Raw genomic sequence first — 26,974 nt, forward strand, 5'->3', positions numbered from 1 at the left:
TAAAGAAGGATAAAGACCCTGCTCAATGTGCATCTTATAGACCAATATCTTTATTAAATGTTGATTCTAAAGTTTTTTCTAAGTTATTAGCAAATAGACTAGAAAAAGTACTCCCTTCTATTATTTCGGAAGACCAAACGGGTTTTATTAAAGGTCGTTACTCTTTTTATAATATTCGTACATTGTTAAATATCGTTTATACTCCCTCACAAAATGTTCCTGAGTGTGTTATTTCTTTAGATGCCGAGAAAGCTTTTGATAGAGTAGAATGGCCTTATTTATTTAAGGTGCTTGAAATGTTTAATTTTAGCTTGAAATTTATATCCTGGATTAAACTGTTATATCACTCCCCTGTAGCCTCGGTTCGTACTAACTCCTTAAACTCACCTTTTTTTCCTCTCTTTCGTGGTACTCGACAAGGCTGTCCTCTTAGTCCCCTATTATTTGATATTGCATTAGAACCTCTTGCAATTGCTATTCGAGAATCTTCAAATATTACTGGGATAACTCGGGGATTAAAGTCCCATAAATTATCACTCTATGCTGATGATTTACTTTTATATATTTCTAATCCTGAGAGATCCATTCCTGCTGTTTTAGAGTTATTAGCACAATTTGGTCTTTTCTCAGGTTATAAATTAAATCTTAGTAAGAGTGAACTTTTTCCGATTAATAAACATCTTCCCTTATATTATAAATTTCCATTTAAATTGATTAATAATTACTTTTCATATCTTGGGATTAAAATTACTTGTAAACATAAAGATTTATTTAAGACTAACTTTTTACCATTAATAGACCATATTACTCAACTTTCATCTAAATGGTTTCCCTTATATTTAACTTTGATTGGTCGTATTAATGCAGTTAAGATGTTTTTTTTGCCAAAATTTTTATATGTGTTTCAGGCATTACCAATTTTCGTTCCTAAATCTTTTTTTGATAAAGTTGACTCTAAAATTTCTTCATTTATTTGGCAGAATAAGAATCCGAGACTGGGTAAAATACATTTACAGAAAGCTAAGAGAGATGGAGGTTTAGCATTACCTAACTTTAGATTTTATTATTGGGCTATTAATATTCGACATATGAAATTTTGGTTACTTGACCGGGACATACTATCTATTCCTAAATGGGTAGCATTGGAATTACAATCTGTTCAGGGTTATACACTTGGTTCTATTTTAGGTTCCTCTCTTCCTTTTGATTCGAAACGTCTTAAGCAGGTCTCTAACCCGATAGTTAAATATGCTTTGCGCATTTGGTTTCAATTCAGAAAATTTTTTGATCTTAATCAATTCGGGTTAGCGATTCCTATTTTAGGTAACATATTTTTTCCTCCCTCTTTTACGGATCGCGCTTTTCAAACTTGGAAGACTAAGGGTATTTTACGGTTTTTGGATTTATTTTTAGATGGTTCCCTTATGTCTTTTGAACAATTATCTAATAAATATAACTTATCAAGAATACATTTTTTTAGATATTTACAAGTTAGAAATTTCCTAAGTACTATACTTTCTTCCTTTCCAATGCTTCCTCCTATATATATTTTAGATTCGATAATTAACCTTAATCCATGTCAGAAAGGTGCATCGGCTATGATTTATAATATTATTATGAAACTTAGGAAAGCTCCATTTGATAAGATTAGGGTAGATTGGGAACAGGAATTGGGGCTTACCATTTCTGTGGATGATTGGGGGCAGATTTTACAATTAGTTAATACTTCCTCTATTTGTGCTAAACATTCCCTAATTCAATTTAAAGTGGTTCATAGAGCACATATGTCCAAAGATAAGTTAGCGCGTTTTTACTCGCATATTAATCCTTTCTGTGATAGATGTTCGGGGCAGATAGCCTCTTTAACTCATATGTTTTGGTCTTGCCCTACTTTGGAAACTTTTTGGAGAGATATTTTCAATATTATTTCTAAGGTATTAAATATAGATATCTCTCCTCACCCTATTACTGCTATCTTTGGACTACCTAAAATTTCTAGTAATCTTTCCCCTTCAGCCCGTAGAATGATTGCATTTCTTACTTTAATGGCGAAAAGATGTATTTTACAACATTGGAAAGAGCTTAATGCTCCAACTACCTTTTTTTGGTTTTCTCAGACGATTTTATGTTTGAATCTGGAGAAAATTAGAAGTAACCTTTATGATTCTTCATTTAAATTTGAACAGATTTGGGGACCTTTTATTCGATATTTTCATTTAATGTAATATTTACCCTTCTTGTTTTTTCTTCACTGTTTTAATGGAGGTCGGGATTGAGGACGTGATTTTAAGTTTAACTCTGTTTGGTTTCAAGTTAGCCCATTGCTTTGCTTTGCTTTTAGTTAGTTGCACGGTGGGTTTTTTTTTGGGGTTTTTTTTTTTCTTTTTTTTTCCATTGATATATATAAAATCTAGTATACTATTATGTTATCTTGGTTTCTTATGCTTAAATTACATTGTTTGTAGTATTTTCTTTTTGGTATTGTTATCTTTTGGAATTTTATTATACTTTAACATTGTATTAATGTTTATATGGCTTACCTTTTTTGTATACTTACTCAATAAAAAGATTTAAAAAGAAAAAAAAAAAGAATAAAGACTAGTCTTGCAGAGTTACATGCTCCTTGGATTACAATGTTGTGCCAGCCTTCTAACCTACTCCATGATTAATCTAACCCTTCCCTTCTCCATAAACCACAACCCTCTATTTTTCTTACAAATGTACATCCATGTACCCATCCAAGAGTCTCTTATGAGTCCCTATTATATCAGTATCTGCAGTGTGTTCCAGTCACTCACCACTCTCTGTGTAAAAAAAACTACCTCTATTATCTTCCCCTGATCTTTCCTCCAGTCACTCCTCTGCAATATAAAATTCATTGGTTCTATCTGAGAGAAATGGTGTGGTGTTTGCTGAATAGAGATCCTACTAAGGTCCAAACAGCAGAGACGGGTGGGTGGGGAAGAAAGTCTGTAGCTGTAAACCGTTGTGAGAGCAGGAAGACCATTACTCTGGGGTTTCACTGGTCAACAGGACGAGCCAATGCACCTTGTGCATGACTCAGGAGAAATCCTGCTGTACAATTCCTCACTTCCCATTACCCTGTCCGTTGTGCTTTCCTCTCTCAGTTACCAGTGCTGATTGTCAGCCTCAGGCAGACTGCGGGAAATCTAATACTCACGATCATTTGGAAGGAAATGGGCATTGTGTTCGCCGCTTTGCTGGTTAACCTTATCTGAGTACCTGATAGCCCCACGTCAGATGCTAGACAATGGGCCGTTTGAAAGGTTCAGATGATGTTAAATCCGAAGGGTACGCATGTTGAAATACCTGCTTTAGTTTCTGATGTCTGTGGTTGTCACCCTGACATCCTGAACCTCAGATCTGTCAATCAGCATTGAAATACATTAAAAGTGGGGTCTCTCACACAGACAAAAGAGCAAGTGAGCAAGCGGAAAACTCTGAATCAGAATTAGAATCAGGTTTGTTATCACTGCCATATGACGTGAAATTTGTTTTGGGGCAGCAGTAGAGTGTAATATCTAAAAATTATTATCAATAACAATGTGAATATATAATCAAATCAACCAAATAAATAAATAGTGCAAATAGAAAGCAATCTGTTAGAAATTTGCAAGAGTCTTTGGTAACTTAATGAACCTCAAATTCTTAATGACGTAGAACCGCTGGTGCGCTCTGAATACTTTGATGCTGTCAGCTGTCAGTAATTGTGTGTGGGCTCGGATCACCCTCCGAACCCCCACGGTCGGTCCTGTTACTCTCATCGTGAAGCTTGACATAGATGATGAACACAATGAGGATTGGACCAGAACCTCCATCCAATCAGCGGAGAGCTCGCCCAGGACCTAAAGGTATCGTGCATAGGTCTCGCCCTCCTAGAAGGAGATGGGTGACTCCAGACCAGATCCAGTTTTGATGTGGGTGATGTGGCCACTTGATGCCTGTGAAATGGTACCCCGATCAAACTGTTGACACAATATCAACTTGATACATCAGAGTGGAGATACTCTCTAACTCAACGAAGACCCCTCTAGCTCTCCTTATTAATTTAGCTCCATCTGTTTGGCCGAGGAAGGGTGCACTGTCTCTCCTGCCAGGGAAAGTCAGGAAATGCAAAAAAAAGAGGTTTTGACAACTAGAATTTTGCAGACACACTGCCCATAAGCATGAGGTGTGGACTGTATTTGTAGAAAAGGCACATGAGAGATCTAAAAAAAACATTCTTTTGTTGCTCTCCCACAGATCTGTTGATCTCAAACAGCTGCATTCCATTCCTGGGATCTGCCGAGGGCTTTGATTTTCAAACTATTCTGATAGATGAGGAGAGAGGGAAACTGCTCCTGGGAGCCAAGGATCACATCTTCCTGCTCAACTTGGACAACCTCAACAAAAACATACGGAAGGTGAGAGAACATCTTTGGTCATCTCTGGCTTTAGTCACATTCAGGACTGAAGGCAAATGCTCTTAATTTTCTTGGGATGTGCTTAAAGGCATCCCCCTTTGCCCCAGAACTTATCAAAGTGGGCTGTGATGGCCTAAGTCTGGACGTGCTAGGTTGCTGACTATATTTAAAATTCAGATCAATAGTAAACATGCAGGGGGTATGAGGACGGAGAGAAGTGCTGAGGCGAGGGTATCAGCTAGAAACAGCAGAACACATTGGAGATAGGCCCCTCAAGATCTTCTTGCCTACTTAGCTCCGTCTGTATGGCTGAGGAAGGGTGCACTGTCTCTCCTGTATCAGGGAAATTCTGGAAGTGCAAAAAGGGAGGTTTTGAGAACAAGAAATTTGCGGACACACTGCCCATAAGCCTGAGGTGCGACACATGAGAGATTCTGGCGTTATTGCTTCTAGTTTCTGTTCTGCTAAAACGTAGAAGAGCACAGGAGCAGTCCCTTTGTGCAGAGCATAATGTCAAATTAAATTAAATCCCTTCTACTTGCAACGTATTCCATCTCCATCCATTCCCTGCCTGGTCTAACAGTTGTTTGAACACCAGTACCACCACCAACCCTGACACCCAGGCACCCACTCTGTAAAAAGAAAATTTCCTTTAAATGTCCTCTCTTTTTACCTTAACTTCATGTCCTCCAGACATTTTTACAATGTGTTGTTATGTTCCTATTGTCTTCGTATGCACAGTGTACAATCCTGTTGTACCTCCTACTTGTTTCAGTGGAGTGGGACACGTCTGGGAATGTCTAATGCCAATAGCTGACCCTCAGCAGGGTTTAGGAACCTTGGGACAGGAAGTAAAGACACAGCCATCTAGGAAGACCCAGCTCCCTGCATATTTTCAGAGGAGTCTCTTCTGTAGTCTTGTCCCACATCATAAATTACACCAAATTGGGCAGAACCCTGAGGTAAATCGCCAGCGGATCTGGGTAAGGAGTTTTCCCACAGTAAATCACAGAGTCGCGAAGCTTAACCGATTTTATCGTGTCAAGGTAAGTTTAGTCAAGGTACTCCTCAGGCCTAATCATGGATTTGGACAATTTCACTACATTTTAGAACAGAGACCATCACAGCTCTGTACAGGGCTGTGATGTTGTGCTGACCCCTTAACCTACTTTAAGATCCATCTCATCCTTCCCTCCCACACAGCCCTCCATTTTTCTATCATCCATGTGCCTATCTAAAAGTCTCTTAAATATCCCTGATGTATTTGCCTCTACTACCACCCCTGGCAATACATTTCATGCACCCTCCAAAAAACCAACTTCTAACATTCCCCCTACACTTTCCTCCATTTCATGTTAAAATTGTGCCTTGTCGGATTAACCATTTCCACCCCGGGAAAATGGTGCAGGCTGCCCACTCTATCCATGCCTTTATTTCCTTATACATCTCTCATCCTCCTTCACTTCAAAGAAAAAAGACCTACTCACTCATCCTACCCTCATATGACTTTCTCTCCAATCCAGGCATCATTCTGCTAAATCTGGGAAAGCCCCTCTAGAGCATCCACATCTTTCTTATGATGACTTTGGTTGAGTTCTATCTTGACGGGTATCCATGTTTTAGTGAATCATATAGCTCCCAGATATTAGGTATTAAAGGCCCTGAAGAAGTAACAATGATCACAGAATTATCCATTCCCCCCCACTTCCTTCTGTTCCACTAATATCCTTACCCAGACCAGCTAATGTGCAGTTCCGGTGTCCGGTTGATTGAGTCGCTGACCTCATGGCTGAGTGCTGTCAGAAGGAAGAAGGGACCAATTCAAGGTGAACGTGAATTGTGCGGAGTCTGGCTGATTATTACAGTCATAGTGTCATACTGCCTGGGAAAGGCCCTTCTGCCCAAGTGATACATGCCAACCAAAACATCCATCTAAGCTGGTCCCATTTGCCTGTGTTTGTCTCATATCCATTTAACCCTTTCCCATCCATGTTCAGGTGTCTTTTAAATGTTGTTAATGTATCTGCTCCAACCTCTTTCTTTGGTAGCTCATCCCATATCCTGACAACCCTCTTTGTGAAATACTTACCCCTCTGGCTCCTCTTAATTATTTCTCCTGTGACCTTAAGTTCTTGATTTCCCAACCTTTGGTAAGACCTACAGCCCAGTCCATCATGGGTAAGACCCTCCCCGCCACTGAGCACGCCTACAAGGAGCTCTGTTGTAGGAAATCAGCATTCATCATCAACGACCCCACCACCAAGGCTAGGCTCTCTTCTCCTTGCTGCCATAGGAAGAAGGTACAGGAGCCTTGGGACTCGTACCTCCAGATTCAGGAACCGTTATTACCCCTCAATCATCAGCATCTTGAACCAAAGGGGATAGCTTCACTCAACTTCACTGAACTGTTCCCACAACCTATGGACTCACTTTCAAAGCTCTTCATCTCATGTTCTTGATATTTATTGCCTATTTGTTTATTATTTTGTTTGTTTTTGTTTCTTTTTGTATTTGCAGTTTGTTGTCTTTGGTTGTTTGTCCGTTTTGTTTGTGAACTCTTTCATTAATTCTATTGACTTTCTTTGTATTTACTATGAATGCCCATGAAAATGTGTATATGGTGACAATATATGTATATGGTGACTTTGGTAATGAGTTAACTCAAGGTTCAAGGTTCATTTTATTGTCAAATATGCATGTTCAGTACAACTCTGTTATTTATCTTCTCCAAGAGATAACTTTGAACCTACCTATGCTCCACTTTAAGATCACCCATCAGTCTCCTACACTCCGAGAAATAAAGAGTAAGCCGGCTCAATCTTTGTCTAGAAGTCAGCTCCTCTCGTCCTGGCAACATCCTCGTAAATCTTTTCTGTTAATTCCCTTTTGGATTGACCAAGTGAGTCACTCAGTTCAAGAGTAGGTTGGAACACTGCCCTTCCTGGTCAGGTATGCATCCTGCAGGACAAAAATAAAATACATAATGAATTTTAACCAAGATTCCAATTAGACAGATTTCTGTCTGGTTTCGCATTTGAGTCTTAGGATAACTGACAGAAGGGGTTTTAAACCTAGTGGGGATATCAAAGGCTGGTATGCAGAGAGTAATCTCCAATTCCTGTGAACCCAATTAAAGTAAATAATTCATTAATCTGCTGATTAGTGAGCAACTGTTAACCACTGCTCTGCCAAATAATCAGAAAACTATGGTTAATTTCATAAGCTAGCAACCTTGGCATTTAAGGCTTAACAATTCCTTTATAATTAAATTTTTAAAGATTTGCCAAGTTAAGCTCAAATATATCATGAGGTTCACTGTTGCAATGGGACATTTCAAAAACAATGAGGACCTCTTGTTTGATAATTGGATGCAATGGGGTGAAGGGGTGTTTTTCTTCCAGAACTAGAACAAAACCATCGGCCACATTCAGATTTCTTTTCAAAGTTTGCAGAATATAATGTGAGTTTGCATGAAAAGTGAAAGAAAGATGGAAATATGACCCATGAATAAGCCATCTAGAGACAGAAGGCATAGAATTTGTGACAACCTCATCTGCCCTGTCTTTCGATGTAGTTTGTATCAATTACAGTCAGATATTATTTTCTAACTGCTGCCTGCTTCTCAATTGCTGGAAGAATTTGACCTTTTTACGCATTTATACAAGTGTAGAACTTCAAATGAAGTATTGAAGGTAGTCCTGGAAGAAATTATATTCCATGAAGTAAGTATAAGAATCGGAAAAATTTCAAACTTTGTGGACTGTGGTTTAGGGTAACATTCTCTTTGACCTCAAGCTGCAACCCAGCATCTGACCATCTTGGAGGAGTGGGCTTCCCTGTCTCCACTGATGATTTTTCCAAAAAAAGTGACACTACCAGGCAGCCTGACAGCCAATCAAAAAAATAAGAGTTCTTAAAGGTATCGAAACAGGAAGTAAAAAGCTCTCACTTTAACTCCTAGATAGGCACATGGATGATAGAAAAATGAAGAACCATGTAGGAGGGAAGGGTTAGATTGATTTTAGAGTAGATTAAAGTACTGACACAACATCGTAGGCCAACGTAGTGCTGTAATATTCTATGTTCTATGTCCTTTGTTCTTTAATGAACTTCTAAACATTTTACCAAGAGTGAAATCAAGATTGGGGTACAGATTTGAGGTTAAGGGTAATGCTGAAACATCACAAAAAATTCTACAACATTATTTTCCATATTTTTTATTCATGGAAATTTGCAACGGACATTAAGAGAATTAGACTTCACATAGAGCACAACAGAACAGAAATAGACCCTTTGGCCCATCTAGTCCAGGCTGAACTATGTAAGAAGTAATTTTCAGGATGTCTCATTAATTTAGTGACCTCAAAAAAGCAATACAATTTCAATGGGATTTTCAGTAATGTACACCATAGAAGAAGGTAGTTCTTTGAGGTAATCTTGGTGAACACCAATAGTTTCACTGTCATTTGTCATTGCAAAATCGAGAATCACGATTTATTTGTTGAGGGCCAATGATTTTGATTAATAAATCTTTGACATTGTTTAGATTAAAAAGTATAGAAGTTGCCAAAGTTTTCATGAAGTATTTAGCAAGTAACTCAATGTAAAGTTAATTTTTAAAAAAATCCAGGCTTGGTTTGTCACAACGTGGTGTGCTTTCACTGACAGTGTGTATACAAACTGTACATTTATGAGGATCACGTCAGACAAAAATTGCTAACAGCTCTCATTCCACTGAGAAACAGTTTCAGAAAATTACATTTTACAGGTAGTGCTTAGAAAATGTCGCACAGAATTAGGGAATCTGAATTCTTTGTTTGTCTTACTTCACATTGAGAACAGTGGACGTAGATCAACTGATAACTGGTTAATTAGTAGTTCCAGGCTCGAAGGCTGAATGATTTATTAAACTCCTGCTTTTCTCATGTTCGAGTTGTTACCTCATCTTCGTAGTGTATCCCTGAGTGAAATGTATCAGATGAGAATCGGGTAAACAATCAATATATCAGAATAGTGGGTGTTATTAAAATGCCATTAGGTTCAAATGCTTCTGATTACAAAAATGGGGCAGAACAAAGATTGATGAGAAGAATAGTCTCCCCCCCAGAGGCACAAATTAATATGATGCTACGGAACACACTGAGTGCTCCCTTTACTCTTCGCTTCATAGATCACCTGCTGGACTGAGTATTGAACTCCTGATCTATCGGGTATCACTAAGACTTGTGGAGTGTCAGTAACCCAGTCCTTCATTGGGTTTGTGAAAGGCAGGAGTTGGATGCAGGCTGTTTTACTGCGAAGGCACATTACTGACACTGGTTATGAGGTCCCACATTTGGGAAGTCTTGTATTTTGGAGGTCATGTATCTTGGAGATCACACGTTTTGGAGGTCATGCATTTGGAAGGCCACACATTTGGGAGATCAATGTTTGACAGGGCATGCCTTTGACAGGTTAGGTGTTTGGGTGGTCATGTGTCCAAGAATTCATGTACTTGGGAGGTTCTATTGGAGTAGGCTGGGCAAGTAAATGCAGAACATTTTTTAGCTGGACACCACACATTTGACAGTGAAGAGAGTGGATGTTTCCTGTAGCTGGTGCACCCCATATGTGACAGTGACGACACACACTCAACATTTCAGGAACAGCTTCTTCCCTATGCCGTCAGATTTCCCAATGGACAATGAACCCGGATACACTACCTCAGTATTTCTTTGTGCTCTTTTTGCACCACGTTAATTTATTTTGTGTTTTACATTTGTAACTGATTTAGATCACTTTGGAGACATCTGCTTTCACTTTGACACGAAAGAGTCTTTCTGTTGATCAGTGTCAGAAAAAGACAAGTTAAATCCACTGTGATTCACTGTTGTAAAACAATAAAACATGAAAAACTCCCGAGGGAGGTGAATACTTTTTATAGCCACTGTATGTATGTGTATATATAGTATATACTTCTTATTATAATTTAGTTTTTTATTATGTATTGCTGTTGCTGCCACACAACGCATATTTCATGACATATGCCAGCGATATTAAACCTGATTCTGATTGGGAACCGTTATCCTCAGTGGAGAGAGAAACAGATGGCATTTCAGACCATTTTCTTCGTACAGCAGCTTCCTGACCTGCTGGGAGAGACTCTGTTGAATTAATCTAACCTGGCTTGGGGCTACGGTTTCATATTAACTCTCCTCGCTGCCCAATTTGATCTAAAACCAAAGCCACTCCAAATGACTGGGTGACCGGTCTTATTCTGCCTTTTGGAAAAATTGGCTCACACTGGTCTTGCTCCAGGTCCCTCGTGCAACGTCCGTTTCCGAGGTTATTTCTGAATTTTGTTGTCTGTGTCACAGCGATTCCTGGTGATTCTGGACACAATGTTAGTGTATGGTGGCCTCTCTGCAGTAAATTCCAGGTACAACTATTGGCCAAGAGAGATTTGTTTTGGCTGCAATTCTGTGGATGCCAGGAGCCCACTGGTACCTCTCCCAACTAACCAAACAGTTCAGTTCATATTTTAGCCAATGTAAACATGCACTTTTTCCAATGAGAGCAAATGATGGAAATGGTTTGTTAGTTTATTTCCTTCATTCACTAACCCCTGGGAAGTGAGGCAATCATGACACTTAACTGGTCCTCTGACTGAGTTGATCCAACTCTGCGGGGACTGAAGATCAAATCTGCTTCCTCCTGCATTGCTTCTGTTTAGAGAACATTTGACTGATCCTCAACACATCAGGGGAATTCTCCACTGTCAGAAGGGAGATAACCATCAGACTCCTGACCATCGTGGATAACCTCACAAGGTTCAACACTGAAGACTCACTTTCAAGGACTTTACAACTCACGTTCTCAGTATCATATATTTTATTTGCAAAAATTGTCTTCTTTTGCATGTTGGTTGTTTGTCAGTATTTTTTTATGTAGAGTTTTTCATTAATTCTATTGTATTTCTTTATTTTCCTGTAAATGTCCATAAAAGCTTAATCTCAAGGTAGTGCATGGTGACAAATAAGTATTTAGATAATAAATTTACTTTGACTTTGACTAAATAGACAGCTGTGGAAGGCAGAAGCCCTAATATCACAGCACAAAAGGGATCAGGCAACTTTTCACCTTTAGCCTTTGTCGAAGCATGTTCCCTGGTCATTCAGACATTCTGAGGATCTCACCAAGTTAAAAGTGACTCCAGGCAATGGTGTGACATCACCGAGTCTCCCTGCTTTAATACCCTGGCATTTGTCAATGAGCAAAAACCTCACCGGGTCAGTCGTGCAAAACCACATTCCCAGAAGAGGTCAGAGGAACTGTATTGTGGAGTCAATGTCGCAATTTCTGACACCTCAACGTCATTCCATCATCCACAGGGCACAGCTCAGGGTATGAGGGGACACTCCCCATTGGCCTGTATGGTGCATTTCCAATCATTCGTTTGTTATGTGCTGTGTTGTATGACGTGGGCGATCATGGTCTTTCCTTGACCATGATTGTTCCTGGCAAATTTTCCTACAGAAGTGGTTTGCCATTGCCTTCTTCTGGGCAGTGTCTTTGCAAGATGGGTTATCAATACTCTTCAGAGATTTCCTGGCATCAGTGGTTGCATAACCTGGACTTGTGATATGCACCAGCTGCTCATATGATCATCCATCACCAGCTCCTATGTCTTCATGTGACCCTGATCGGGTGTGGGGGGGGGGGGCGCGCGGGTGAGGTGCTACGTAGGAGCTACACTTTGACCCACAGGCTTGTGGCGAGACCTCCTTTCACACCCTTTTGCAGAGGCATATCTCCACCCCGCCATCCCGCATTTCCAATAACGCTCAGGAATATTGGTACCACTTGGAGCAAACCAATCTCTCATCACCACCCCCAATGTTCACCCTCTCCACCACCAGCACATCATGGCTGTCCGTAGTTCCAGCTACTGAACATATTGGTTACTCCAACAGAACCTCCCAAACTTTCCCACAAAGGCCCATAGCACCAGAAAAACAGAATTCACAAGAAAAATAACATAAATTAAACACAAAAAAATTAACACAACTAGAACAAAAGAACAGCCAACTTAGTGCAACATGATCTATGAGGTTACAGTGTTGCTCTAATGAGGTCGTGATTGGGGTTTTGCTGGTTGGTTCAACTAGCAGGTGGTTGAAGGGAAGTAGATGTTCTTGAACCTGATAGTATGAGACTTCCTTCCTGCCTGACAGTAGCTGCAAGAAGATGGCGTGACCCACATGATGGATGTCACCTTCCTGAGACAATTTTTTCCGACAATCATTTAATTATTTATTTAGAGACGCAGTGCTGATTTGGCCCTTCCTACTCTTCATGCTGTGCTGCCCACAGCAATCCCCGACAACCCACATTTAACCCTGACATAATCACAAGATAATGTGCGATGACCAATTAAGCTGCATGGTATGTCTTTGTACTGTGGGGAACCGGAGGATGAGGAGAAAGCCCAGGCTTTCCACAGGGAGGACGTAGAGAAACTCCTTACAGAGAACACTGGAGTTGAACTCTGGACTCTGAGGCCCCCGAGCCGTAATAGTGTTGCTCTAACTTCTGTGCTGTCATGGTGCCCAGTACTGCTGATGGTGAGGTGAGCTATTCCTGTGATGCACAGTTTTGGCAGATAAAGGAGAATCCTAAAAGCATGTACAAATATATTGAGCTCAGAAGAGAAATGTAGGGAGAGAATAGATCCCACTAGAGATCAGTATGTTCTCTCTCTGGAACCACAGGAGATGGGCGAGGTCTTAAATTAATAATTAAGACCTTTATTTACATTAGAGAAGATCTGTATTTACATTGGAGAGAACCGGTGTAGCCGGAAGAGAATAATGATGTGAACTGTCTCAACAATGAGATGCTGCATGAAAGCAAACCATTCTTTCCCACTGTTGCCACAGACCCCTCCCAGCCTCACTGATTTTCAGCCTCAGAGTTCTCATTAATAATTGTGAGTTTGAATTTCAAACAGATGACCATACTGGGTCATCTTAAAGGCAGAACAAGGACTTCTGATGATCAGGGTTTATTTGGTGCAGGGAACGCCACTTACAGCATTCAGTTCTGTTGTCTTTGCGGAATCAAATTTCAGGAGAAGGAGCAGGGGTTCATAATACAACCAGGACCGGTTCTTCCTTTGGTAAAGTACAGATCCTAGCTTCAAAGTTTGAGGTAAATTTATTATCAAAGTATGTATATGTCATTATATACTACCTTGACATTCATTTTCTTGCAGGCATTCACAGTAGAACAAATAAATACAATAGAATCAAAGTGAAACTACAAAGAACGACAACCAATGTGCAAAAGAAGATAAACTGTGCAAATATAAAAAATACAAACCATAAATATAAATAAATAATACTGTGAACATGAGTTGTAGAATCCTTCAAAGTGAGTCTGTAGATTGTGGAATCAGTTTAGAGTTGAGGAGAGTGAAGTTATCCACTCTGGTTTAGGAGCCTGATATGTTGAGTCAGTTCAGAGCTGAGGAGAGTGAAGTTATCCACAACAGTACAGGAGCCTGATTGAGCCTGAAGTTTTGTCAAAGTCAATGACATGGGGAATTTGCACAAACTTCTTAGAAAATAGAGGCACTGCCTTGTCTTCTTTGTAATGGTACTTACGTGGTGGACCCTGGTCAGAAAATACTCACCTTTGGGTTGTGCACTTTAAACCTACTGTTGGTTTCTTTCTGCCTGATGTTCTGATCTCTGCTTCCTGTAGACACAAGTACAATTTTAATACCAGTCCCACACACTTCTGGCCTCCTTCAATGGATTCATGGCTATGTTACCTTTGTCTTAGTACTGATATGGCAGTCCTTGCATGATTTTCCTTTTCCATTGTAATTTAAGTGTGTTCTCTCCCTTTTCAGCTTTACATAGTTTTTCCTGATCAGTTCCCTCTCCACTTTCCCTTGCCTTTGTGTGAAATCTCTATCAGTTTAGTGCAGTCTCTCATCCCCTGCTGACTGTTTGGTTTGTTTATACCCAGTGCCTTTGCCTCTGAGGTGCGTGCTAGCCATCGTTACCGTACCAAGCTCTACATTAAATATTTCCAGTTGTTTCCCTGTTAGGTCCAATAGTTGGTTCCTTTCTCATCTCTTCCAAGTTTGTTTTATGTAAATAGAAGTACCAGGGTAACACATGGAGCAGAGGACTAGAATATAAAAGCAAGGATGTGATGCTGAGGCTTTATAAGGCATCGGTCAGACGGGGGTTTGGAGGGGAGGGTTTGAGTATTATGAGCAATTTTAGGTCCCTATCTAAGAAAAGATGTGCTGGAATTGGAGAGGGTCCAGGTAAGTTCATGAAAATGATCTCACAAAAAAAAGGTTAATGTATGAGGATTGTTTGATGACTCTGGGATTGTACTCGCTGGAGTTTAGAAGAATGAGGGGAGATCTAATTGAAATCTATCAAATATTGAAAGGCCTATATAGAGAAGTGTGGAGAAGATATTTCAGGAGCCTAGGACCAGAGGGTACAGTCTTAGAATAGAAGGATATTGCTTAGAACAGATATAAGGAGGAATTTCTTTAGCCAGAGTGTGGTGAATCTGTGAAATTCTTTGCTACAGATGGCTGTGGAGGCTAAGTCATTGGATATAATTAAAGCAGAGGTTGATAGGTTCTTGATTACTAAGGGCATCAAAAGTTACAGGGAGAAAGCAGGAGACTGGGGTTGAGGGGAAAAATAAATCAGCCATGATTGAATGGCAGAGCAGATTCGATGGGCTGAATGGTCTGTTTCTGCTCCTTTGCCATATGGTCTTAAGGTCTCACTTCTCCAGAGACTCGGTTTCAATCCCAGCTCCAGGCTCTGTCTATGTGCAGCTTATACATTCTATAATACCATACAACATATGGTCTTACAGTCATTCCATATATCAAGATGGCCTATGGTGTGTTGGCCTTCATCACTCAAGGAATTGTGTTCAAGAGCTGTGAGGTAATGTTGTAGACCACACTTGGAATATTGTATTCAGTTCTGGCCACCTCATTGTAGGAAGGATGGAGAAGCTTCAGAGAGTATGCAAAGGAGATTTACTGGGATGCTGCCTGGATTAGAGAGCATGGTTTATAAGGGTAGGTTGGCTTTTCCTTTTGGAGTGAAGGAGGATGAGTGGAGACTTGATAGAGGTGAAAAAGATGACAAGAGGCATTAATAGAGTGGACAGGCAGGGACTTTTGCTCAGGGTGGAAATGGCTGAAATGAGAGGTGTTTGGAGGAAAGTATAGGGTGGAGGTGATGTCAAAGGTAGGTTTCTACACAGAGAGCTGTGGGTGCAATGAATGCACTGCTGGGAGTGGTGGTAGAATCTGATGCATTACGGACATTGAAGGAACTCTTAGTCAAATGAAGGATAGAAAGTTGGAGAGCTATGTTGGAGGGATGGTTAGATTGATCTTAGAGAAATTTAAATAGTCAGCACAACACCGTGAGCCAAAGAGCCTGTACCATGCTGTACTCTCCTATGCTATGTATTTAATATTTCAGTAATATTTGAGTAACATTGTAAATATATTGTTTGATTAAGCATTCTTTGTTGTTTAGATAATTCATTACTGGTTATATGTAAAAGTACATGAATGGCATACGTCATTATGCCACCACATCATAAGTGCGTGCCTCGCTAAACAGAAAAACAAAGAATACATGCTTGTCCCGGTCTCCTTATGTTTTTATTTTGATTAGTTTTATATTTTGGAGGTACAAAACATAACAAAGAGGAATTCTGAAAGTCAGAGCAGAGAAATTAAGAGTTGAGATGTAATATGGTAACTTAGAAAGCACTGGCCAGGCCACACCTGAAATTTCCATGGGAACAGGAACAGAAACAGAGTTAAGAAAAATTGCTGCTTTAAGCTGTTTTACTATATCCTTCTGTTCTACAAACCTCACTTTATAACCACTTTAGAAGTAAGATCTGGACGGTTTTCCTGCCTAAGAAAAGGAAAATGCAATATTTCCTCGAAAGTGAAAGAATTTAGCATGTTTGAATTTAGCACCGATGCAGCTTGGTAAAAGGCTGCCTTTTACACTTTATCACTCCCAATAAACTCATTCATTTTCCTGCAGTTCTCCTTAATAAAGTATCCCGCTGATTTAGATTGCAACATTATGCCAACTACTGTGTGCCAAGGGCAATCAGCATCAGCCTCCAGAAGCACAATATTTCTTTGTCCTTCACATGAGTGTGAAGGAAGTTAACATACGAGCAACAGCAACGTGTGTTCAAGGAGCAAGCCTTTAAATTGAAAGAACATTGAATATATTGAAAGGAGAAAGATTTCATGTCTCAGATCAATTTTCCTTTGGCTCATGCCCAATATTTCTTTTACAAAAATCTATTCTGTCAACAGGATGTGTGTTATTAAGAGGCAATGCATACTATATGTAATTGAAATGTTGTTTGCAATAGTGTTTTGGAATAATGTGGTTAATTATAAACTATCTGCAAGTAGATCACAGTAGGGTTTTCTGTTCAGCTTTCTGTCCTGTGGGGGCTTTGGCCATGAGCAGCAACATCATGAAGGGTTCCATCCCACACAGCCTGCTCACGGACAGTTGGTCCCGCTCCCATCAGGAAGGAGGGTGCGCTGCATCGAAGCCAGGACCACTGCAGTCAAAAACAGTTACTTTTCCCAAACAAGCGGTAAAGCTGATCACTAACTCCACCACTGCTTTATTATTTCCTGTCGGTCACCTTATGTAGAGACTAGCGTTAATTTACGGACATACAATCAATCTATGTATATAAGCTATCTCGGGTATTTATACTTGTTGTGTTTTCTTTATTATTATTGTGTTCTTTATCTTGTGTTTTTATGCCGTATTGGATGCGGAGTAACAATTATTTCATTCTCCTTTACACTTGAGTACTGAAAATGGCATTAAACAATCTTGAACTTGAATCTTGGATGATATAGTAAATACCAACATTTGAGAATAATATTCCGTGTGGGTCAATTTCAATTTCAACAGTGCGCTTGCAGGTCTTCCTTTAGTTTGAAGCTAATTACTGACCCTATGTTTAGAAAATGTACACCTTGAAGTTGAGGTGTCATCAATACATTCATGTCTGACAAATTCTGCTGATAGTCTTTTCTGTTCAAGAATTCATGGACCATTCAGAAATCTGATAGCAGGGAGAAAGAAGCTTATTTCATTTGGAGGTACAGCGCAGTAACAGGCCCTTGCCCAATGACCCTGCACCGCCCAATTAAAGATTAAAGTCTGTCACGAGCCTTGTGGCCCATCAGGCCGGTTCTTATGCTGGCTTCCGTGGCATGAAGCAACTGAGAGTATGAGACTCCCCTCCCTGGATAGGACGCCAGTCTATCACGAGGTTAACCCCCACATTTTTGCCAGTACCCATTTTCAGCTGGGTAGACTGGAGCATTGTGTGGTTAAGTGCCTTGCTTAAGGACACACACGCTGCCTTGGCCAAGGCTCGAACCCACGACCTTCAGATCGCTAGTCGAATGCCCTAACCACTTGACCACGTGCCGCACAATTTGTAAACATCAGGAACTGTTAACTGTAAACAAACTGTGCAAATGCAAATATAAATAAATAGCAATAAATAACGAGCATGAAACAACAAGATAAAAGAGTCCTTTTATAGTTATCCCCTCTTGTTCAAGAGCCTGATGGTTGATGGGTAGTAATTGTTCTTGAACCTGGTGGTGAAATCCTGAGACACCTGTACTTCTACCTGATGACAGCAGGAAGAATAGAGCATGGCCTGGGTGGTGAGAATCTCTGATGATGGATGCTGCTTTTCTACGGCAATGCTTCATGTAGATGTGCTCAATGGTTGGGAGGGTTTTACCCATGATGTACTGGGCCGAATCCACCACCTTTTGTAGGCTTTTCCACTCAATGGCATTGGTGTTCTCATACCAGGCCATAATGCAGCCAGTCAGCACACTTTCCACCCTACATCTATAGAAGTTTGTCAGGATTTTTGATGACATGCTAAATCTCCACGTACTCCTGAGGAAGTAGAGGCGCTGTCGTGCTTTCTTTGCAATTATTTTTATGTGATGGGTTCAGGACAGTTCCTTAGGAATTTACAGTTACTGCCTCTCTCCACCTCTGATCCTTTGATAATTACTGGCTCATGGACCTCTGGTTTCCCTCTCCTGAAGTCTACAATCAGCTCTTTGGTCTTATTGACATTGAGCGAGAGCTTGTTTTCATTACATCACTCAGCCAAGTTTTCAGTCTCCCTCCTGTACATTGAACCATCACCCCCTTTGATACGGCCCACAACAGTGGCGTCATCAGCAAACTCGTATATGATGTTGGAGCTGTATTTAAGCCACACGGTCATAGGTGTAAAATGAGTAGAGAAGGGGGCTAAGAACACATCCCTGCGGTATTCCTGTGCTGATGGAGGTTGTGGAGGAGATGTTTCTGCCAATCCAAACTATTTGTTTAAACTATTTATTTATATATTTAAACCCCTCCTATCCATTCTTTATTAAGGATATGGGTGAAAGGGATTGTGAGGGCTATGGGCCTACTCTAAGATCAATCTAACCCTTCCCTCCCACATAACTCTCCATTTTTCAATCTTCCATATGCCTGCCTAAAAGTTCCTTAAACATTCCTGATTTATTTGTCCCCATCACCATCCCTTGGCAGTGTGTTCCATGCATCCACCACTCTCTGTGTAAGCTACAAAACTGCCACTGTCATCCAGCCTATACTTTCCACCAATCACCTTAAAATTATGGCCATTCACCCTTTTTGCCCTGGGTAACTGTGGAGCTATCAGACTAATGAACAAACCCTCCAATTTAATATGGAACAAACAGATCTCATGTCCTTTAGGAAAGGAAGCCTGCTGAATTTACCAGATAGATTACAGATTCTGATTCTGATTCAAAATCAGAATCAAGTTGAAAATCTATGGCATAGGTTGTGAAATTTTAAATCTACTCCTCATCTTTATTTCTCCAGTCCTGCTGAAAAGTCTTGGCCTGAAACATCAACAGTACTTTTTTCCATAGATGCTGCCTGGGCCTGCTGAGTTCCTCCAGCATTTTGTGTGTGTTGCTCGGATTTCCAGCCCCTGCAGATTCTCTTGTGTTGTGAAATTTGTTGTTTTGCAGAAGCAGTACAGTGCAATAGATAAAAATACTATTAATCACAATAAAATCAGATATAGCATAGACAATAAGAAATTCTTCAAATTGAATAAGAAACTTAGATTTTATTTATCACATGTGCATGGAAACATACAATGAAATACATCATTTGCATTAACAAATGACACACCTAAGCATCAGCTGGGGACGGCCCACAAGTTTTATAGGTGTCTCCTAATTCACAGTGACTCTGAACTGGCTCAGCAAGTTAAGTTTTAGGGCAATGAAGGCAATGAAACTTCGAGTGCATTCCCTTGACCCACAGATAAATAATGAATTGCAATAGATCCTGGAAACTTGGTTGGGCGAGGTGCATGTACCCAGTAGTCTGTAAGGACAGGTCAACTTGTGATTGCATTTCAGTATTACTCAATTCTCAGTGGTTAACAACAAAACATTTACACTCTGCTGTTTTCACACTTCTATTTTTCAGATTCATTGGCCTGGAAGCAAGGAGAGAATGGAAATGTGCAGGCTAACGGGGAAGCATCCCTCTGTAAGTATCACGATTGTGCCTCCAGACAGATCGAAGAAGCAATGAACTCTTACACCCAGTCTACCTAAATATTACTTGTAAAATTCTGTTTTAAGATAACGGTACAAATGACCCGTGGATTTCGAGAAGGCATTCAGCACAATAAACCATGAGCTGAGATTAAATGGAAGGCCAATTACTGACTTGATTAGATGATAAAACATAGCCACTATAATGAGCGTGCCGTGGATTGGGGGAAGTGACTGGTGATACCCTACAGAGATCTCTCTGCTGGGAACACAGCCACTCATGGTTCATTAGTAACTTCATTAACACAGTGAGAGCCCAGATGTGAGTGTACAGATGACCCAGAAACAAGAAATTGCCAGGACTCATTGGACTTAGTTAAGGGGTAAGGACGAGCAGATTGGGACATTGGAGAGCACATTGGAGAACGGGAGAATGAGGGCAAACATACAGAGGTGTATCCAATCATGAGGGACACAGATAAGGTGAATGCACTCGTCTAGGGGGCACAGAAAGGGTGAATACACTCAGTCTGGGGGGGGGGCACAGATAGGGTGAATGCACTCAGTCCAGGGGGTGCTGAAAGGGTGAATACACTCAGTCAAGGTGGATACAGAAAAGGTGATTACACTCAGTCTGGGGGGGGGGCGCACAGACAGGCTGAATACACAGACTAGGGGGCACAGAAAGGGTGAATACACTCAGTCTGCGGGGGCACAGAAAGGGTGAATACACTCAGTCTGGGGGGGCACAGAAAAGGTGAATACACTCAGTCTGGGGGGGCACAGAAAGGGTGAATACACTCAGTCTGGGGGGGCACACAAAGGGTGAATACGCAGTCTGTGGGGGGCACAGGAAGGGTGAATACACAGTCTGGGGGGGCACAGAAAGGGTGAATACACTCAGTCTAGGGGGTGCTGAAAGGGAGATTACACTCAGACAAGAGGGGCACAGAAAGGGTGAATACACTCAGTGTGGGGGGGCACAGAAAGGGTGCATACACTCAGTCTGGGGCACAGAAAGGGTGAATACACTCAGTCTGGGTGGGGCACAGAAAGGGTGAATACACTCAGTCTAGGGGGGCAAAGAAAGGGTGATTACACTCAGTCTGGGGCACAGAAAGGGTGAATACACTCAGTCTGGGGGGGCACAGAAAGGGTGAGTACACTCAGTCTGGGGGGGCACAGAAAGGGTGAATACACTCAGTCTAGGAGGGCAAAGAAAGGGTGAATACACTCAGTCTAGGAGGGCAAAGAAAGGGTGATTACACTCAGTCTGGGGCAAAGAAAGGGTGAATACACTCAGTCTGGGGGGGCACAGAAAGGGTGATTACACAGTCTATGGGGGCACAGAAAGGGTGAATACACTCAATCTATGGGGGCACAGAAAGGGTGAATACACTCAGTCTGGGGGGGCACAGATAGGGTGAATACACTCAGTCAAGGGGGCACAGAAAGGGTGATTACACTCAGTCTGGGGCATAGAAAGGGTGAATACACTCAATCTATGGGGGCAGAGAAAGGGTTAATACACTCAGTCTCTGTAACCCCTCCAGGATTGGGGGAATCAAGAACCAGAGGGCACAGGTTTACAATGAGAGGGAAAATATTTAATATAAACCTGAGGGGTAGCTTTTCCACCCAGAGTGTGGTCTACATTACAGAACGGGCTGCCAGAGGCAGGTGCGTTAAAAACATTTAAAGGTACCTGGCCAAGTTACATTGATGGGAAAGGTTCAGAGGGGTATGGATCAAATGCAGGCAGAAGGGACTTGCTTCAATGAGCATGTGAGTCAGCATGGAGCAGCGGGGCAGAAGGGCCTGTTTCTGTGCTGTATAACTCTATGAATGTACGGTGGAACCTGAATATTATTCCCAGCACCATCAATGGGAGTTTTGGATGCTTTGGGAGTGAATAAAGGATTTTCTCAGCTAATTGTCAAGCAGATGTCACTTTAAGATCAGAGAAAGGTTGTTAGGATCAAGGTTGCTGAAATTGTGTAACTCTCCCACAATGTACTTAATTTATTGAGGTACAGCATAGGCCCTTCCTATATTTGACCCTAGCCTAATCACAGGACAATTTATGATGACCAATTAACCTACTAACCGGTAGGTCTTTGGGCTGTGGAGGAAACTGGAGCACCCGGAGGAAACCAACGTAGTCGTGGGGAGAACGTACAAACTCCTTACAGACATTGCCGGAAGTTGAACTCTGACACCCCGCCATCCTGAGCTGTAATATCATTGTGTTAACACCACACTACCATGCTGCCCTGAGAATGAGGTACTGCACAATGGCTTGAAGTCAGGCATCAATTAACTTTTCAAACTAAGGGTGTTGAGATGTTTTTTGAAGCTATTCAGATGGTTGGATTTAGTGTGTGATCTCATTGGAAGACAGAACAGACTTGACAGGCTGAACGGTCTCACCTTGCTCCTGTGGTCATACGTTGCAAGTTCCTCGCTGGTGTCCTGTGGGCACTATGCCTGTAGCAAGGGAGAAGATCCTTGCAGCCAATCTGAACTCTCAAAATCACCACTCAGCTAGTCAGGACAACGTGTGTGTGAGAATGTGGTGATCCCCCTCCATTACACTCTGCTCTGACTTCACGATGTAGGAATTGGAAAGGGCAAAGCAATTCGAGATACAAGATTAATGAAGGACTAAACTTTGGCTTCTCCGTGGATTGTCACCTTGTCGTGGTGGAGAGGCTTGTGTGGTCCTGTGATCCCGAGAGCGATGCCGTCTGGAGCTATGCTCCTGGTAGGGTCACCCATGGTGGTAAGGTTGAGGGTGAGGTCCCTGACAAAGAACAATCCAACCAAGACCTCAACAGTGGAACAGGCGGACAAAGTTACTTCGAATTCAGTGACTGTGAAGGCGGATGAAGGCTGCAACAAATCCATCAGCTCCAGTCGTCATGGTTTCCATGCCATTGGAATCAGTTGGTTGATTTGTGAAGTATCGTGTGCTTCTTGGAGTGCAACATCAAGTACACATTAAACAAATACACACACAGGCATCTTCGCTCTGTGGGCCACTTCTTCAGAACGAGGACCATCATCCTCAACCTCGAGGGATAGCCACGACAACGACGACTTTGGGTGAATTGGGAATATATTGTTATTCTTTCATTGTTGATGGAATAATCCACTGGAGTTCATTTTGAGCGGACTAGAATATAAAATCGAGGATGTGATGCTAAGGCTTTATACGGCATTGGTCAGGCCACATTTGGAGTATTGTGAGCAGTTTTGGGATCCATATCTCAGAAAGGACGTGCTGGCATTGGAGAAGGTCAAAAGGAAGTTTATGAGAATGATTCTGGGAAAAAGGGGTTAACATATGAGGAGTGTTTGATGGATCTAGCCCTGTACTCACTTGAGTTTATGGAGAATGGGGGGGGGGTGGATCTCATTGAAACCTATTGAACATTGAAAGGCTGAGATAGAGTGGACGTGGAGGGGATGTTTCCTATAGTGGGGGATTCTAGGACCGGAGGGTACAGCCTCAGATTAGAGGGTTGGCCCTTTAGAACAGAGATGAGGAGGAATTTCTGTAGCCAGAGAGTGGTGAATTTGTGGAATTCATTGCCGCAGGCGGCAATGGAGGCCAACTCATTTATATTTATAGCAGAGGTTGATAGATTCCTGATTAGTCAGGGCATCAAAGGTTATGGAGAGAAAGTAGGAGAATGGGGTTGAGAGGGATAATAAATTAGGCATAATAAACTGATACAGTAGACCTGATGGGCTGAATGGCCTAATTGTGCTCCTGTGTCACCTCATTTCTCACAGCTGTTCCACTGCAACAGCAGGAGATACAAGACTTGTCTTAATTCTGCTCCTATTTCTAATGGTCTATGGAACACCTCTGCAGAATACTGCATGTGCAGCATCACTGATTCAAAGATTCAAGATGCAAAGTACATTTATTATCAAAGAATGTATAAATTATACAACCTTGAGATTTGTCTGCTTCAGGCAGCCACAGAGCAAGAACCCCAAAAGAACCCAATAAAAAAATACTGATCCCCAGTGCGCAAAGAAAGAGAGAAAAAACCCCACAAATCTTGCAAACGAATAGAAGCGAACAATAACATTCCAAACCAAGTTGAGTTCATAAATCCATTTCCCCGAAGCAGCCAGAGTAGGCCTAAGCCTCAGTCTCAGTTCATCATAAAAGCTTGCAGACGCAAAGCACAGCAGCCGAGGCACTCTCACAGCCTCAGCTTCGCGGAGAGTGGAGTGAACGCCACGGGAGAATGAGTGAAATTAGCCCCACCTCTGGTCCCAACACCCTGCCTTCCCAGTCTAACTGGGCCAACATTTTAATTGTCCACATAGCAGAACATGCCTCGCATTAGGACCCGGACCCTGCTGCAGCAAAATGCTTTGGGCCTAGAATGTGTCACTCAGCGATTCGCTCTGGGCCTAGATTCCACCACGCAGCATGAAGCCTTTCTCAACTTCTCCGGATCGGCTCAGCACTTGGAGCGATCCAATTTCACACCTGGGTTAGTTGGACAGGCATCCAAACTCCTTCTCTCTGAATCGCTCACTCAATCCGCGTCGATTTTGCAACGCACCAGCACGGCTCATCCCTTGAACTCGCTTTGCCTTCACTCACCTCTTCATTGTTTGCAGTGATAGTTTACCACAATTTACTTCAGTTAAAGGCTTTATAAAACACTAGTTGGGCTGCATCTGGAGTACAGTATTGCATACAGTTCTGGTCGTCCCATGATAGGAAGGATTTCGAGGCTTTTGAGAGGGTGCAGAAGAGATTTACCAGGATGCTGCCTGGTTTAGAGGGCATGTGCTATAACAAGAAACTGGATAAACGTGGGTTGTCTTCTCTGGAGTAGTGGAGACCGATTGGAGATCTGACAGAGGTTTATAAGATTATGAGAGGCATAGGTAGAGTGAACAGAGAGTATCTGTTTCCCGGGGTTGAAATGTCCAATACCAGAGTTCTTGTATTGAAAGTGAGAGGCGGTAGGTTCAAGAGGGATGTGAGGGATAAGTTTTTTACTCGGAGAGTGGTGGATGCCTGGAATGTGCTGCCTGGTTTAGTGGCAGAGGCAAATACATTAGAGACTTTTAAGAGACGTTTGGATAGGCACATGGGATATGGACATGGTGTAGGTAGGAGGGATTAGTATTTGAGTGTTTTTGAGTTACTTCTTAGTGGGTTTGACATAAGATTGTGGGCCACATGGCCTGCTCCTGTGTGGTACTGTTCTATGTTTTATGTCCTAAGTAACAGGTCCTCCGAAATGATAACACAGAGAAATTTAAAGTTGATCACACTCTCCACCTCCAATCCACCAATGACCACTGGCTCATAGACCTCTGAGTTCTCTTAAATTAATTTTAAAAAGGTTTCTAAAATAACCTAGAAAAAGAAACATGAGAGGTTCATTCTATACCATTAACTGAAACCCATTGGCAATTTGGATCTGGTGCATGAAGAAGCTAAGGTAAACACTAAACTCAAAATTGTGGGTGTGTGTATTTTACCTCTGGCTTTATTTCCTGAGGAGGATGGGTGTAGGAATTTCTGCATAAAGGAATATATCTGGGATATAACGAACAATTGGAGCTTGTATAAAATGGAAATGAAACTGAACATTAACTTTGGCAAAAGGAGGTACTGTAAGTTAAAGATTTCTCAGGACCCCCTTCTTCCCCCAGCTTCAGGACCCCATTGAGAAAGGATGACAGAGTACCAGAGATGATGAATGCAGCCTCTTGGTGCTCAGTGCCAAGGGTCACATTAATGAAACACGTTTTCTGGCAGTTTCAGTCTGGTTCCCTGTTGACACGGGGTCAGAGGGCACTGCTCTGAAGCCAGAGTCGAGGTTTTATTGAAGAGTAATGTGTAAGGGGGGCTTAGTTGGTGGATTTCAACACTTCAGCCTCGAGGACTGTTCTGTCATCACATTTTTAATAATGACAATAATTCATCTTTGTTTAAGCTAATTAAGGCAAATACTCCATGGATGCATTGTCCTTCACTCTGAAGTTAACATCGAGGCAAAGCAATGTTGGTTTCAATAGCAGTTTCCTTTTTCAGTTCTGGATTTTAGTCGTGCTTAATAAATAAACTTTTGTTTGTGCTCTGTTAAAAGCTGAACCTATTAAACAATAAATTTAAGACAAAGGTACCATCTGTACTTAAACCAAACCATAATTACTTAAGTCCCTTTCCTTTTTTTTGTGGCGTTTTGGCATCATTAACAATTCTTGGCCTTAGGATCAGCTTTTTAATTACGCCAGAAAGATTGAAGAATAAAATTAAAGAATTAACAGAAGTTATTTATTAAATGTGCAGACACAGAAATTTTCCTTTCTTTGCCAACAATCCTTAGATTGAACTGATTCTGCCTGAATTCCTCGATGAGACTTAAGAGAGCAGAAAGGAAGATAAAAATCCAATTGTCGGAATTTTGCGGCTTTCAGTACTAATGAAGATTTAAACTACAGCTCAAGCAGTTTGCTGAAAAAGAACGACGAATGTAAAGCATGGTTTAATCCACATCCAACCCCATTACCAATGTCATCCATTCTGGAAACTTGTCTGAAAGTCCAGCAATTTTCTCCCTGACAATTGAACAACTTTTTTTCATGTTTTCTCATTTTGCCTGTGATCTTGTTCATCCTTTTTTACTGAAAACAACAGCCTAGCTAGGGGCTCCCTGTATGGATCAGTGAGTGTACCGAGTGATTTGCTTTGATCACTCGTCTCTGCTGCCGACGGAAATCTCAGTTGATTAAACTGGTCTTTGGGTTAGACCATAAGAAAGAGAACACAGAACGGTAGAGCATAGCAACAGACCATTCGGCCCAGGATGCCTATGCT

The 26,974-nt window shown here is 41.4% G+C and overlaps 1 protein-coding gene across 9 annotated transcripts in view; it reads left to right on the forward strand.

Moving 5' to 3' along the window:
* The window catches only part of sema3d (sema domain, immunoglobulin domain (Ig), short basic domain, secreted, (semaphorin) 3D), a 270,876-nt gene that overhangs the window by 145,001 nt on the left and 98,901 nt on the right, over nt 1-26,974 (forward strand). For 8 of the 9 annotated variants that reach the window (XM_063072672.1, XM_063072668.1, XM_063072670.1 and 5 more), the window contains 2 exons: nt 4,264-4,424; nt 20,039-20,101. In XM_063072672.1, the coding sequence (XP_062928742.1) occupies nt 4,264-4,424; nt 20,039-20,101 (224 nt within the window). The remainder of the gene's footprint in view (nt 1-4,263; nt 4,425-20,038; nt 20,102-26,974) is intronic. The other variant, XM_063072674.1, reaches the window with a different exon arrangement.

The sequence above is a fragment of the Mobula hypostoma genome, chromosome 20 (genome assembly GCF_963921235.1).
Source record: "Mobula hypostoma chromosome 20, sMobHyp1.1, whole genome shotgun sequence".
NCBI classification, from domain to species: Eukaryota; Metazoa; Chordata; class Chondrichthyes; order Myliobatiformes; family Myliobatidae; genus Mobula; species Mobula hypostoma.